Source organism: Muscardinus avellanarius (genome assembly GCF_963383645.1).
Source record: "Muscardinus avellanarius genome assembly, chromosome: 3".
Taxonomy (NCBI): Eukaryota; Metazoa; Chordata; class Mammalia; order Rodentia; family Gliridae; genus Muscardinus; species Muscardinus avellanarius.
The window spans coordinates 43203521-43220421 of record NC_137788.1 but is presented as its reverse complement, the minus strand read 5'-3'; the positions used below and the strand labels follow the sequence as shown (position 1 = coordinate 43220421).

The 16901-nt window shown below is 38.5% G+C and overlaps 1 protein-coding gene across 2 annotated transcripts in view; it reads left to right on the top strand.

Moving 5' to 3' along the window:
• The window catches only part of FAF1 (Fas associated factor 1), a gene marked incomplete at both ends in the record, with an annotated part of 358834 nt that overhangs the window by 303684 nt on the left and 38249 nt on the right, over positions 1-16901 (top strand). For both annotated transcript variants that reach the window (XM_080690990.1, XM_080690989.1), the window contains one exon: positions 16803-16883. In XM_080690990.1, coding sequence (XP_080547116.1) covers positions 16803-16883 — 81 coding nt within the window. The remainder of the gene's footprint in view (positions 1-16802; positions 16884-16901) is intronic.

Here is a 16901-nt window from a genome sequence, read left to right as displayed (position 1 = left end):
ACACACACAAACAGCAGCTGATGGGACAGCCCTCTAATTCTGATACTTAGTTTTAGGGATTTTATTTTGTTTAGTGGTGAAAATCACAACAGAAAGCTAACCATTTTCAGTTGTAAAAATCAGTGGCATTTTATACATTCATTATAAAATGAATGCACATGTCACTTTCATCTAGCTCCAAAACATTGTCATCACTCCAGTAGCCATTATATAGTAGCTCCTGTTCCCCTACCAAAACCATCCCACACTTACACACAGTCCTTGGCAACACTCATTGCTTTTTCTTTTCTTTTCTTTCCTTTCCTTTCTTTTCTCTCTCTCTTTTTTTTTTTTTTTTTTTTTTTTGTGTGTGTGTGTGGTACCAGGGATAGAATCCAGGGGCATTCTACCTCTGAGCTACACCCTCAGCCCTATTTTTTAATTCTTTATTTTGAAACAGCTTATCACTGAGTTGCAAAGGGCCTCACTGAAGTAGAATTCCCCTGGATTCCATCCCCATACCACACAAAAAAATTATTTTATTTTTTAAATTGTCATCCTAACAACTATGAGTTGTTATCTCAATTTCCTTATTGACTAATGATGATATGTACAATTTTTATGTATTTCTTGGCCATTTTTATATCTTTGGAGAAATGTCTGATACTTTGAAAATGTCACATATTTAAATATCTTGTTTTGTAAGGTTATTAGAATTCTCTGTGACCTGAGAAATCTTTTGTAGGGTTATTAGAATTTTCTGTGACCTGAGAAATCTTCAAAAATAAGATCTAAAATATCTACTCTCTTAATTCTATCCCAATTAGACTGTAACATGGAGAAGAAAAAAGCCTTTCATCTCCCAAAAACTAAAGAAATTTAGGCAAATTCTAATGTCTTTCTGGTACCTAACTAATTAGTCCATTTAACAAATAGTTTAATTACTGAAATCTCTGCTTCCTCTAAGTAAATATACCAGTCAGTTACTTACTTAGAAAATATAATTATCAACTTGGCTTTGGGGGCAGGTTTTGAAAGCCTGGCTTTGTATTATCAAATACAAGAGATACTTTACTTTTTTTATTTCTGATATCACTTAATCCATAAACGTCAGTGCCTCAGGGCTTATTTGTCTGTTTTAGTGACTTAGTCATCTAGTCACTCTCTGGTTCACTTCAACTCATATTTGTTTAATGCCTTCTGTATGACAGGCACCTCCCAACAATTAGTATGAAGATATCCCTGAAAAGAAATGTGTCACTCATGCAGATCATGTTACAAAGGGTCATCCTGGAGTAACCTGTCACCCTACACAAGAGGATGATTTTCCTTAATAGAGCTATGTTCTCTTTCTCTTTCTTACCTGTTACCATTTCTCTCTAGGCTTTTAGCAGAATCCAAGATAGGAGTAATGGCAGCAATGTCAACAAGAAGTCAAATTAGAGTGTTTAGCTTGCAAAAGCTGTTGACACTTTTGAGAGCTCCTTTTCCCTTTCTTCTTATGTACATGGACTTCATTCCCCTCCCTTCCTCAATATTCATGAGGGTTAAATAACATGGTAATACGCCAGGTATGGTGGCCCATGCCTGTAGTCTCGGTATTTGTGAGACTGAGACAGGAGGATCTCAGGTTTGAGGTCATCTTCAGCAACTTAGTGAGACCATATTTCAAAATAAAAAGGGCTGGTAATGTAGCTCAGGGGTAGAATGCCCCCTGGGTTCAATCCCCAATATAAATGAATGAATGAATGAATGAATGAATGAATGAATATTAAAAGTACCTGGCATATAAAAGCATTCACTAAGGTGGATGTGGTGGCACAGACTTATAATCCCAGCATTTGGGAGGCTGAGACAGGAGGATCCCAGTTTGCAGACAGCCTTAGCTACTTACTGAGGCCCTTTGCAATTCAGTGACACCCTGTTTCAAAATAAGGAACAAAAAATAGGAGGAGGTGTACTTGAAGGTAGATACCCCTGGGTTCCATCCGCAGTACTGAAAATAAATAAATTAAAATAAATGCATTTACTAAATGTTTATTATCTACAAAGTGTTGGTCACATGTTTATGCTGAAAATGCAGAGATTAATAAAATGGTTTTTCTGCCCTCCAAGGGCTCAGTCTACTGAGATAAGTATGTAAATATATATATTATAATAATGCATGTGAATAATGCATAGACCTGTAGCCATTCTACCCAGGGGTGGGAGGAAAGGGCTTGCCTGTGGCTACCTAGAAATGACTAGGATAGGCCTGAAAGATAAGTGTGGTACAGAATGTTCCCGCCCAAGAATAGGGGTATATAAAGGCAGAGAGGCATGCAAAAACCCAGCCTAGTGTAGTCTAGTCTAGGTGGGGCATTCTACCTTTGCACTACACCCTCAGCCCTTTATTATTATTATTATTATTATTATTATTTTAAACAGCCTCTTTAGGTTTCTGTTAGTCTTGCTAAGTTGCTGAGGATGTCCTGGAACCTGCAATACTTGTGTCTCAGCTTCCTGAGTACTGGAATTACAGGTGTGCATCACCATGCCTGACTTTATAGTTTTATTTTAGGAAGATAATTCTTTTACTGATATTAACTATACTTTCAATAATAGGAATTTGATAATAGCAGTATATAGCTATGAAATCTTCATGAAAATAAAAAAATTCTTTGCCCCTTTCTTTTAGATAAAATATAAATACTTTTTAAAGTAGGGACTGGTTTGACATCTTCCTTTCTCTTGGCCCAATGCATTTCTCCTGTGCCCCTAGTAAGTGTTCAGAAGTCATTACCTGAAACTAAGCCAAGATACCAAGTGATTCAAAACAAACATTTCTCTGCCTAAGCCTCCAAGTGGGAAATTTCTCCCCCACTTTCCCTGGATACCTAAACACCTGTCCATTCTTCTCTTGCATTCATATGTTTAATCAAATTGGGTTGTTTTTTTTTTTTTTTCGGTACTGTGAAATCTTTTCAAGATCTTTTAACTCATAATAAAATTTGTAACATGCTACTATCAGACTTTTGACTTTAAATCTTTCGCACCAATGTCAGAGCTAAGTTCTAGCTTTTCTTTCTTTGTTTTATTTATTTATTTTTTGGCAATGAACAAATTAGTTACTTTTTCCATTTGACCTTTCCTTTTCATAAAACTCTCCCTAGATTTTTATAAACTTTAAATCCCATTAGCGTTTTATTCTCTACTTACTGAAAGTTGAAAGTTTAAAACGCTAAATCCAACATTTATAATGATTTAAAGGATTAGCGAACTTTTCTTAATGAAGGGCGAAGGACCAGTAAATATTTTTGGCATTTACGGGCTATCTACCTTTTGTCACAGCTACTCAGCTCTGCTGTTGTAGCGCAAGAGTAGCCATAGATAAATATGTAAGTGAGTGGACATGGGCCATGTTCTGATATAATTTTATTTACAGAAACAGGCTACAGGCTACAGGCTAACTTTGGCTCCAAGTCCATAATTTGCTGACCTGTAATTGATAGTAAACTTCTTCCTCCTTTCTTGTCTGTTTTCAGAAAGGAATCCTGACTTGATAAGTGGCCACAGAAAGTATCCAGATTTTATTAGTGATTATATCATCTCTTTATTATACACACACACACACACACACACACACACACACACACACACACACACCAAAAGTCTTCAGGGTATTTAACCAGACTTAACCATTAACAAGGCTGCTATCTTGGAGATGAAATATGTGTTTGACTGTTTATCTCTGCTGCCTTTCTCAGAGTGTATGCTCTCAGTGGACGTGTCCTGTGTGGAGAATGTAACCTACTGTAGGGTCTCGGTTGAAAAGCAAAGGTATTCTCTCCCAAATTCCTGCCTAATCCTAAACAATTAGGAACCAGTCCTAGTATTTAGCCACTCTTCTGCACTGATGTGTATTAACTTTCTCCATGTATGGCTTTCTTAAGGTCAAAGTAACATCCCACTTGAAATCTTAGAGTTCATATTCTGATTCAGTAATCAGGAATGAGGGTCCAAGATCTACACTGCAGACAAGATCCAAATTAATTTCAATGCTACATGTCCTAGGAGTTACCATTTGAAATAGTTCTTGGTTCTTACTCTTATATTCCTCTATACTGAAAAAAAAAATCTCTATATTGCTTCATTCTCTGTATTCTTTCCTTTTAGAATTCCTAGCAGATGCTTATTAGACTCTGAATTTCTCTGTCATATTTTAATTTATCTGTGTTACAATATAGATAATTTCTTTGGGTTTATTATATTTTATAACTTTCTCTTCTTTTGTACATAAACTTCTGTTAAATCCATCTGTTAATTTTTTCAGTATTAGTAATCATTTATTTTCTAAGGTTGCATTGAAATATAATTAATATAAAATAAACTATATGTATACAAAATATAGAATTTGATGGCCTTTACAAATACATATACCTATGAAACCCTTATCACAATGAAAATAGTGAACTCTACATCGCTCCCAGTAACTTCCTTAGCATTTTTGTAATCCCTCCTGCTTCTGTATATCAACTCAGGTGTCATGAATCTATTGATTTTTCTGTCAGTATCAATGTTTGCATTTTCTAGAATTTTTATAAAAGATGAAAATGTACTGTATTGGTGACCTTTTCCTCACTGTGACAAAATACTTGAGAAAAACAGTTCAGAGGAAGAAAGATTTATTTTGGTTCCCAGTGCCAGAGGTTTCATTTCATGATAGTTGGCCCTATGTTTTCGGGTGTGGAGGAGGCTGTGCACCTCACTGCAGCCTGGAAGTAGAGCTCTAAGAAGCAGCTGGAGCCGGGCAAGGTGGCACACACTTGTAACAATCCCAGCATTCAGGAGGCTAAGACTGGAGGATCGTGGTTCCCGGACAGCCTCAGCTACTTAGAAGGCCCTTCACAACTCAGTGAGACCCTTTTTCAAAGATAAAAGGACTAAAAAATAGGGCTGGGGGTGTAGCTCTGAAATACAGTGCCCCTGGGTTCCATCTCCAGTACCGCAAAAAAAAAAAAAAAAAAGGCAGGAACCACATCAAAGCTTGATCAAGGACTGGATCGTGGGAAAAATAAAGAAAGAAATTCAGAATTTTCTAGAATCAAATGAAAATGGAGACAAAACTTACCATTTGAAGATGATCTTAAGAGGATAATTTATAGCACTGGATGCCTACCCTTAAAAAATAAAAACCTGTCATGGTGGCACCATTTATTTAGATCTTTAATTTCTTTTTGCAGTGTTTTATAATGTTAGTGTATAGGCATATCATTTGCATCTTTTGTCACATTTATTCCTAAGGAATTCTTATATCTTGTGCTCTTGCAAATGATGTGTGTGGGGGGGGGTCCTGGGGATGGAACCCAGGTACCTCTACCTCCGGGCTATGCCCCCGACCTATCTTATATATATTTTTATTTTGAAACAGAGTCTCACTAAGTTGCCCAGAGCCTCACTAAGTAGCTGAGGCTGGCTTCAAACCTGTGCGATCCTCCTGTCTCAGCCTCCCAAGTGCTGGGATTACAGGCATGCACCATCATGCCCGGCTTGCAAATGATATTTTTAAAGTTGTAAGCTGTGATCATTTGTTGCTAGCTTATATAAATACAATTGCTTGTTGTCTATTTTATATCCTGCAAGCTTACTTAACTCACTTATTAGTTTTAATAGCTTTTTAGTAAAATCCACAGAATTTTCCACATTTCTAATTATTTCATCTCAGTAAAGAAAATTCTACTTCTTCCTTTCCATTCTGGATGCCTTTTATTTCTTTTTCTTATCTGATTTGAAAATCAATCAGTGAAATTCACCATACAGTTATCTCAATAGATGCAGAAAAGACATTAAATAGAAACTAATCTATTCCTGATTTTGAAAAAAAAAAAAGTTTTAGTAAAGTAGGAATAGAGCAAAACTTCCTTAGTCTGATGAAAAAGTTGCTATTAGCAGTAGGTTTTTTTTTTTTACAGAATTTTGCATTAGTGTTTTGTAAATTAACTGATGATTACTCATCTTAAACATTACTAAGGGGTAATAATTACACCCAATCTTCATTTAAAAACTATATTTTGTGCCAGATGTGGTGGCGCACCTGTGATCCCAGTACTTGGAGGCTGAGACAGGAGGATCACGGGTTCAGGGACAGCCTCAGGGCCAGTACTGGGAGGATTAGACAGGAGGACCTCAGGCTCAAGGATGGCCTCAGCAAGTAATGAGACTCTCATCAACCTAGCAAGACCCTGTTTCCAAACAGAAATAAAATAGAGCTGCGGTGTAGCTCAGAGGTAGAATGCCCCTAAGTTCCACCCCATTGCCACCAAAAAAAAAAAAAAAAAAAAAAAAAAATTTTGGAAAAAAACAAAATTAAAAAAAACCTACTGTGGTGATGCACGTCTGTAATACCAGTACTTGGGAGGCTAAGATGGGAAACATAGGGTCAAAGACAGCCTTGGCAACTTAGCAAGGCTCTCAGCAACTTTTTGAGACCCTGTTTCAAAATAAAAAATAAAATAAAATAAAATATGGCTAGGGGTTTACCTCAAAGGTAACATACTCCAAGGTTCTATCCTCAATACCTCAAAATAAATAAATAAATAAATAAATAAATAAATAAATAAATAAGCCTGGTGTGGTGGTGCACACTTGTAATCCCAGCATTTGGGAGCCTAAAACAGGAAGAAAAGAAAGAAAAAAAAAGACAGCCTCAGCAGCATAGGAAGACTTTCAGTAACCTAGTGAGACCCTATTTAAAAACAAAAAATCAAGAGGGCTAAGGTTGTAGCTCAGAGGTAGAATGCCCCTGAGTTCAGTTCCTAGTACCACAAAAGAAAAAAGAAACCATAGCTCATAAAATGTTCCAGTTGTTTTTAATGGGCATTATTTTAGTCATTTGTGGTGACATCTGATTCAGTGACTATTGTCTCAGAGATGCAGGGCTATTAGAACCATCTAGTGTGTCACAGTGCGGGAAACATGAGCTTCAGAGTAACAACTCATAATACTTAGGATAGGAAATATATGTAAATAAAAATTACTAGTTTAAAGAATACCTAAAAATTTCAGAGCTTGGCTCACAACTGTTGAGCACTGAAAATTCCACTCATTCATCTAACAGGTGTATCAGATGCTTGTCATGTGACAATACCCTAGATGCTACAGGGGATACAAAGACATAAAACAGTCTTCTCACTGGGAACTTAGAGCTTGGGTAGAGAGAGAGCAGAGAGAGCAGGAGTGCAGCACAGAGCAGTGTGAGGGTGGTGATGCTTTGTGCCACCAATGAAAGGCTCGGGTTGGGCTGTTGCTGGCTTCTGAATAATCCAGCTTTTGACTTTGGTGCCATGAGTAGTGGTTTAATACTAAGTATTTATGCCATAGCCCAGGCAGTATTTAAGACCTGTTCCTGAGTCTGTTCATCTCTCTGTTCCACTTCTACACAGTCAATGTTCATTTCCACTTATTTCATGTGTCCTATGATTTAGCAAAGAAGCCTTCACAAAGACAGTATTTTAGCACCCTGAGGTTCCAAGAGGTACATCTGCAACTTATGAGAACAAATGTAGAGATTAAATGTTAACCACAATACTTGGGGTTTTCTAAAATGTCTAATATGTAGATTAATATGAGAGAAACACCAAAGTAGTTTTCTCTAATTCCTAGCATTAGAAATGATTATGAATAGGTTGTTTGGAGAGGCAAATATAAAAATAATAGCCATTCACCGGCCGGAGCGTCCGGAGTGGCCAGACCCGTGGTGCAGAGCAGCCAGAGCCGCGGTGCAGAGCGGCCGGAGCAGCCGGAGCGGCCAGAGCTGTGGTACGGAGCAGCCAGAGCCGCGGCGCAGAGCGGCCGGAGCGGCACGGCCTACATCTCCCCTAGCAGCACCAGGCTCCAGAGAGGAGGGAGACTCAAAACAGAGCTCAAATCCAGAGAGTAGGTACTCTGGCCTCGCGGCCTAGGATGCAGAAGCAGTGTCTTACTGCTGGCGGCAGCGGCGAATTCACCGGACGGCCCTAGACCAACCCACTCAACCAGCCACCAGGCGCCTGAGAGGAGGGGTGGACAGCGAGCCGAGGTGAGCAGGTACTGAACAGCCGGGCAGCAGTCAGCAGTTTTGTTGGTGCAGGGAACATCTAAAGCTCCCAAGGGCCGGGCACAGCACAACTGGCAAGGACTCAGAGCAGAGTTCAAAACCAGAGAAGAAATACGCCGCATCACGGCCGAGGGCGTGGCAGTGGTGCCATATTGCCAGTGGCAGCAGCAGCGAATCCACCGAATTCACTACAGCTCCATCAGCGCACTCAACAACCGTGAGTCAAATTGCGGCCCCTAGGGGAGAAATCCCAGTACTGCACTCCCAGGGACTTGCGTAGATAGTCTCCCTGGGTCGGAGATTTTAGCAGTGCAGCCCAGTGGGGGAGTGGCAGTGGCAGAGATATCATACCATAGTCACAACTCCCCGCTGGAGAACACCCAACTTGGCACCCCCCACGGTCTAAGCAGCCTTGATTGACTCCCTGGGTCTGAGACTTTGTGATACAACCCAGTAAAGGAGTAGTGGTGACTGAGATACCACAGACTCGAGATCCAGAGCATCTTAAGTGAACTCGTAGTGACTCAGGGAAGAACCCAGAGAAGGCACAAACTTCCAAAATCATGGGAAAGAGAAATAACAATGGAGCAGTGAATTCCAACAACCCCACAACATCAGAATCTGATAACACAGAAATCCAAAGATCTCTAGAAGATCAAATTAGGAAAATAACTTTAAAAATAATAGAGGACTTTCGAAAAGAATTTAGAGAGAGTCAAAAAGAGATAAAGGATGCAATTAATAAAGTAAAGGCCTCAATTCAAAGTATAAACAACAGATTAGACCACATAGAGAATAGAATCTCGCTTCTTGAAGATGATCATTCTAAAAATGAACGCATAGTTTCTAATTTAGAAAAAAAAACCCGACAGCAGGAATCTGACATTGAAGAAATATGGGCCCATTTCAAGAGAGCTAACCTAAGAATAATTGGAATAGAGGAGGGAAAAGAAGGTGAAACCAAAGGGATCAACAATCTCTTCAAGGAAGTAATAGCAGAAAATTTTCCAGACATAGAGCAAGAGGTCGATACACAGGTCCAGGAAACTTATAGAACTCCCTTTAGACAGGATCAGAGAAGAGGATCCCCACACCATATAATTGTCAAAATGACTAATGTGGAAGCCAAGGAGAGAATCTTAAAGGCAACAAAAACAAAAGGCCACGTGACATACAGAGGCAAACCAATTAGAATCACTCCAGACTTCCCAAACCAAGTTATGAAAGCCAGAAGGGTTTGGAGTAACATATTCCAAACTCTGAAAGAAAACAACTTCCAGCCAAAAATTTCCTACCCAGCAAAACTATCCATCAAATTAGATGGGGAAATAAGAAGCTTCCATGACAAACAGCAACTGAAGGAATTTATGTCTTCAAAACCAGCGCTAGAGAAAATACTCAAGGAGATTAACTGCAAAGAGGAAATGGGTAATACACGCCAGAACCAAAGAAACAAGAATTCCCATCCAGCAGACAACTAAGCAAAGAAGAATAAACAGTATCTCAAACAGAAATAAGATCTTAACATGTTGGGAATTAAAAATTATCTCTCTAGCCGGGCGTGGTGGCGCACGCTTGTAATCCCCGCGCTTGGGAGGCAGAGACAGGAGGATCGCGCAGGTTCGAAGCTAGCCGTGCGCGCTGGCTTAGGAGACCCTGTTTCCAAATAAAAATGTAAAAATAGGTCTGGGAGTGTAGCCCGGAGATAGAAGGGCTTCCAGGAACCCCAGTACCACCAAAAAAAAAAAAAAATTATCTCTCTATAATCACACTGAATGTAAACGGCCTCAACTCCCCAATAAAAAGACATAAAGTGGCAAAATGGATTAAAAGCCAGAATCCATCCATCTGCTGCTTACAAGAAACACACCTTACAAGTAAAGATAGGAACAAACTCAAGGTAAAGGGCTGGAGCAAGGTAATCCATGCTAATGGTACTCGAAGACAAGCAGGAGTAGCAACTATGATATCAGACAAGTTAGACTTCAAACCCAAACTTATTAGAAGAGACAAAGAAGGTCACATTTTACTGGTAAAAGGAATAGTCCTGCAAGAGGAAATAACAATAATCAACATCTATGCCCCAAACATAGGGGCAGCTACTTTCATAAATCAAACTCTTTGTGACATGAAGTCACACATAAATCCCAACACAATAATACTGGGAGACTTCAACACACCTCTCACAATACTAGACCGATCTTCCAGACAAAGGGTCAGTAAATATGTCTCAGAACTAAAGAACACCATTAACCAAATGGACCTGTTGGACACATATAGAATATTTCACCCAACTACAGCAGAGTTTACATTTTTCTCAGCTGCTCATGAAACCTTCTCCAAAATAGATCACATCCTGGGACACAAAATGAGCACTAGCAAATTTAAAAAATGTTACATACTTCCCTGTGTCATTTCAGACCATAATGGAATGAAACTAGAAATCAACTATAAGAAGACCCAGAGAAACAACATAAACATGTGGAGACTGAACACCACACTTCTGAATGAAGAATGGGTCATAGAAGATGTAAGAGGTGAAATCAAGAAATTTCTAGAAACAAATGAAAATACAGAAACAACATATCAAAACCTCTGGGGCACTTTGAAGGCAGTATTAAGAGGAAAATTTATAGCACTGAGTGCTCACATAAGAAAAACAGAAAATCTTCAAATAAATAGCCTTATGACACACCTCAAAGCCCTTGAAAAGCAGGAACAATTGAACCCCAAAGCCAGCAGAAGACGGGAAATTATTAAAATTAGAGCAGAAATTAACAAAATAGAAAATAAAAAAACAATACAGAAAATCAACAAAACCAAAAGCTGGTTTCTTGAAAAAATTAACAAGATTGATAAACCACTAGCCAACCTAACTAAAAAAAAAGAGAGAATCAACCCAAATTATGAAGATAAGGGATGAAAAAGGAGACATTACTACTGACAGTGTAGAAATCCAGAGGATTATCAGAAACTACTTTGAAAAACTATACTCCAAAAAAATGGAAAATCTGGAGGAAATCGACAACTTCCTAGATAAATACAACCTTCCTAAACTGAGTCAAGAAGATATAGAACACTTAAACCAACCAATAACAATCAAAGAGATTGAAATAGCAATAAAGAGCTTACCATCAAAGAAAAGCCCAGGACCAGATGGTTTTTCCCAAGTGAATTCTATAAAACCTTTATAGGAGAACTAATCCCAATACTACTCAAACTATTTCGGGAAATAGAAAAAACCGGGACTCTCCCAAATACATTCTATGAAGCCAACATCACACTAATACCCACACCGAATAAAGACAGCTCAAGGAAGGAAAACTACAGGCCTATATCTCTGATGAACTTGGATGCAAAACTATTAAACAAAATACTAGCAACACGCATTCAAAACCACATCTCATTCACCATGACCAGGTAGGGTTCATCCCAGGGATGCAAGGCTGGTTCAATATACGAAAATCAATCCATGTAATTCATCATATAAACAGAATCAAAGACAAAAACCACATGATCATCTCAATAGATGCTGAAAAAGCATTTGATAAAATTCAACATCCATTTATGAGAAAAACACTGCAGAGAATTGGAATAGAAGGAACATATCTCAACATTATTAAGGCAATCTGCAATAAGCCCACTGCCAACATCATATTAAATGGGGAAAAACTTCAAGAATTCCCCCTAAAAACTGGAACGAGACAAGGATGTCCACTATCACCACTTCTCTTCAATATAGTACTAGAGACTCTAGCCAGAGCAATAAGGCAAGAAAAGGAAATCAAAGGAGTACAAATAGGAAAAGAAGAACTTAAGCTTTCACTATTTGCAGATGACATGATACTATATTAGAAAACCCAACAAACTCAACCAAAAGGCCTATAGAACTGATCAACAAATTCAGCAAGGTATCTGGATACAAAATCAATCTTAAAAAATCAGAAGCTTTCCTGTACACCAACCATAAATCCACTGAAAAAGAAATTCAGAAAACACTTCCACTCAGGATCTCCCACAAAAAAATAAAATACCTAGGAATAAACTTGACCAAGGAGGTAAAAGATCTCTACAAAGAAAATTATAAAATACTGAAAAAAGAAATCGAAGAAGATCTTAGAAGATGGAAAGATCTTCCATGTTCATGGATTGGCAGAATAAATATCATTAAAATGGCCATCCTCCCAAAAGTGATCTACAGATTTAATGCAATGCCCATTAAACTACCAAGATCATTCCTCACAGACATAGAAAAATCGGTCCTTAAATTTATCTGGAATAACAAAAAGCCCAGAATAGCCAAGGTAGTTCTCAGCAACAAAAATCACGCAGGAGGAATTACAATACCTGACTTTAAACTATACTACAAAGCCATTGTAATAAAAACAGCATGGTACTGGCAAAAGAACAGATATATAGACCAATGGAGCAGAATAGAAGACCCAGAAACAAGTCCACACACTTTCAGCCAATTGATTTTTGACAAAGAGGCCAAAAACATACACTGGAAAAAAGATAGCCTCTTCAACAAATGGTGTTGGCAAAACTGGTTAACCATATGCAGAAAATTGGATGTTAATCCCACTTTTTCACCCTGTACAAAAGTCAACTCACGATGGATCAAAGACTTGGAAATTAAACCAGAGACTTTGAAGCTCCTTGAAGAGGGCATAGGTCCAACACTACAACACATAGGCACAGACAAACATTTCCTCAACAAGACCCCAAAGGCACAACAAATTAAAAGGAGAATCAATACATGAGATTGCATGAAACTGAAGAGCTTCTGTTCAGCAAAGGAAACTATCAAGAATCTCAATCGAGAGCCAACAGAATGGGAGAAGATTTTTGCCACCTACACCACTGATAGAGGACTAATATCTAGAATATACAGAGAACTCAAGAAACTCAACACTAAGAAAACAAAGCATCCAATAACAAAATGGGCAAATGAACTAAATAGACACTTCACAAAAGAAGAAATTCAAATGGCCAATAAATGCATGAAAAAATGCTCAACATCACTGGCAATCAGAGAGATGCAAATCAAAACTACCCTGAGATTTCACCTAACTCCAACTAGAATGGCCATCATTCAAAACACAAACAACAACAGATGCTGGCGAGGATGTGGAGAAGTGGGAACTCTAAGACATTGTTGGTGGGATTGCAAATTAGTGCAACCACTTTGGAAAACAGTGTGGAGAATCCTCAGAAGAATGGGAACAAATCTACCATTTGATCCAGCAGTACCACTGTTGGGTATCTACCCAAAATAAAAGAAACCAAACTACCAAACTAATGCATGTGTATCTATGTTCATAGCTGCACAATTCACCATAGCCAAACTATGGAACCAGCCAAGATGTCCATCAACAGATGAATGGATTACAAAACTGTGGGATATGTACACAATGGAATTTTACTCAGCCATCAAAAAAAACTCAATTACATCACTTTCAGGGAAATGGATGGAACTGGAGGACATTATGCTAAGTGAGATTAGTCAGGCACAAAAAATAAGAAATCAGATGCTTTCCCTAATATGTGAGAGTTAGGGAGAAAAGAGGAGCAAACAAGACAACCTAATGGAGGATAAATGAGGGGGAAAGAGGAAAATCTCTAAAGCTCACAATGTACTTAAACATATCGAAGTCAATCACTAAGCCAAGCAAGGGAGGGAGGGACGGGGAGGGAATGGGGTGGGATTTGGGTAGGGGTTAAATCAGCGATGAGTACATGTTTGTACACACAAGTTTTTTACCCCAATTAAGTTGTATGAATATAATGCACCAATAAAAAAAATTAAAAAAAATAAAAATAAAAATAATAGCCATTCACAAGCAACTGCCAACACACAAGCCCTATAACCATAGTAAATGTAGGAGACTCACATGCAATGATGCAGGATCCAAGCAGGATTTCTGTGCCTTACCCTACTAATCAGTAGCCTTTCTTTCTATCCCCTGTACTGATGTGACCTAACGTTAAGTGGATACATAAATGAGTATTCGTGAGAGGGGAGAGGGAAGAAGGACAGGCCAGAAGGAAGTCAGATGGTCAGGAAGTCCTCAGAACAGGTGCCACTTTCTGGGGCAGAGAGCCTGTATTTAATGACCTTTCATATCTGCAACAGTCTGCTTTAAAACAGAGCTGTTTATTTAGAATGCCCGTATTATAAAATGTGTTTGTCCTCATATAGCTTCCAGCTGTGATCGCTTGTCCTTTTGTTGTGTGTACGTGTCTTAAAAGGTCATTCTTGCCGGGCGTGGTGGCGCACGTTTGTAATCCCCGTGCTTGGGAGGCAGAGATAGGAGGATCGTGCAGGTTCAAAGCCAGCCGCACGCGCTGGATTAGGAGACCCTGTTTCCAAATAAAAAAATATAAAAATAGGTCTGGGAGTGTAGCCCGGAGGTAGAAGGGCTTCCAGGAACCCCAGTACCACCAAATAAATAAATAAATAAATAAATAAATAAATAAATAAATAAAATAAAAGGTTATTCCTGCCTAGCCAGTCAGTTGCATTGACTCAGATGGGGATACTTTATGGATGAGCTATATTTTTTTTCCTCGTTAATTTCTGCTACAAACAATAAGTGTCTTGTGCCTGGGAAGATGATCTGTTTATTTAGTATATACTTGGGGATGGGAATGTAGCTCCCTGGTAGAGCACATGCTTATAGCATGCATGAGGCCCTGGGTTCAATCCCTAGCATAGATAGACAAACAGAGTGAGCATAAACTTATTAAATACCTGCCTAACCTGACAGTATATGGAATTCAGAGATATGCAACATAGGTGAGTTCTCTATTTGTGGAGCTTACAGTGTCATGGGAGAATCTTACATTAAATAAATAATAATAGATAATTATTGCAATTGTGGTAAATGCTTTAAAGGGAAAACACACAATGTTCTGAGAGAAACCTAAATTAATTTGAAAGGGGTGAGGTCAAGAAAATAAGTTCAAATTAAGTTTTTAAACGTCTTAAATATTTTTTCATTTAAATATACAAAGGTGAACCAGGCATGATGGTACATGTCTATCATCCCAGTTCTTAGGCTAAAACAGGAGGATCCCAGATTTAGAAATTTAGTGAGGCCCTCATTAACTTTGGCAAGACTCTCTCTGCAACTTAGTGAGACTCTACTTCAAAATACAAAGTAAAAAGGGCTGCGTGTATGGCTTAGAGGTAGATACCCCAAAAAATAAATAAATAAAAAGTAAATAAAATTTAAAAATAAATATGCAAAGATAAGATTACTCATAATTTGTTGACTGTATTCAAGAGATAGACAAATTTAGAAAGATACATTATGCACAGACACATAGGGCCTTAGAAGTTCAGTTCTTTAATTTAAAAGATGTATGAAAGAGAGATGTTGTTTACCCAAGAACAAGTAGCTCACTACTGATGGGGTTTGGACTTGAACACAGGTCTGCTAATTTTCCCATTACCTCTCCTCAGTTACTTAAAAAATAATTACTTATCAAATATAGAATGACTATAGTCAAATGAACTATTAAGTGGCCACTCTGTATAAGCTTAGGTTTGGAATTATATTTCCTAATATTTTGCTCCTAAATGTAATTCCCCTTATGCTATGTGCACCTTCTTACACATAGCATAACTATTAGCTTCAAGCCAGCAACACCTAATTCTTACTAATTTTTTATTTAAAAGATTGACCGTCAATGAAATGTTGCTATTTATACTGGGGATTTTGGAATTGGTTGAATTATTGTAACTAGAAAGAGTATTAGGCTTCAACAAGATGGCCAGTCTTGAATCAGAGAAAGTACTTAAGAGACTACTGAGCATATTCTCAGCCTTAAGTAAGCAGAGTGACTCAGGAAGACAAAAGTAAGAAAGTACAAGTTAAACCCTATGAAATTCCAGGTTCTTTTTTTTTTTTTTCCACTGAGGGTGGAGCCCAGGACCCCGCACACACTAGACAAGTGTTTTAGTTTAAGATAGTGTATTGATCTCACCCAATCTGACCTTGGACTTGTGATACTCCGACTTAAGTCTTCCGTGTAGCTAGGATCACAGGTGTATACCACCATGACTGGCCAATTTCCAGGGTTTTTTTGTTGTTGTTGTTTATTTGGGGTGTGTGTGTGTGTGTACGCACACGCACGCTCAAGATTTAACCCAGGAACAGTCTACCTCTGAGCTAAACCCTCAGCTCAATTTTTTCTTTATTTTGAAACAGTCTCTCACTGGGTTGCAAAGGGCCTCACTAAGCAGCAGATGAAGCTGTCTGTGAACTGCAGTTCTCCTGCCTCAGTCTCCCGAGTGCTGGAATTACAGGCGTGTGCCATCACGCTTGGCCCCAGCTCTATTTTTTCTTCTTCTTTTTGAAACAGAATCTTGCTCTGTTGCTGAGGCTGGCCGTGAACTTAAGATCGTCCTGTCTCATTCTCCTGAGTCCTGGGATTGCAGGTGTGAGCCACCTGTCCTGGCAACAGATAATATTTCTACCCTCTATTCAAGGAGACCGCGTTAGTGGTGGAGTAATATTCGGGCCTCATGGCTTGCAGCAGTAGCAAGGAGTCAGTCTTATTTTCACTATGTAGTACATTGCTCATCTCATCTTACCACTTGCTCATTTATATCCTGTATTCTTTAAAAGTTTCTTATTTGTTGTAATAAATTCATCAAGAAAAAAGACAAATGGGTTATCATTGGTTTTTCTTTAAAAACAAAAAAAGTGGTAGAGACTCAGTTGAATCTTTTTCCCTTAAGGATGAACGTGAAGCCAGAGAAAATGTGAAGAGAGAGCAGGATGAAGCCTATCGCCTTTCACTTGAGGCTGACAGAGCAAAGGTAGGTGTGATTGAGATG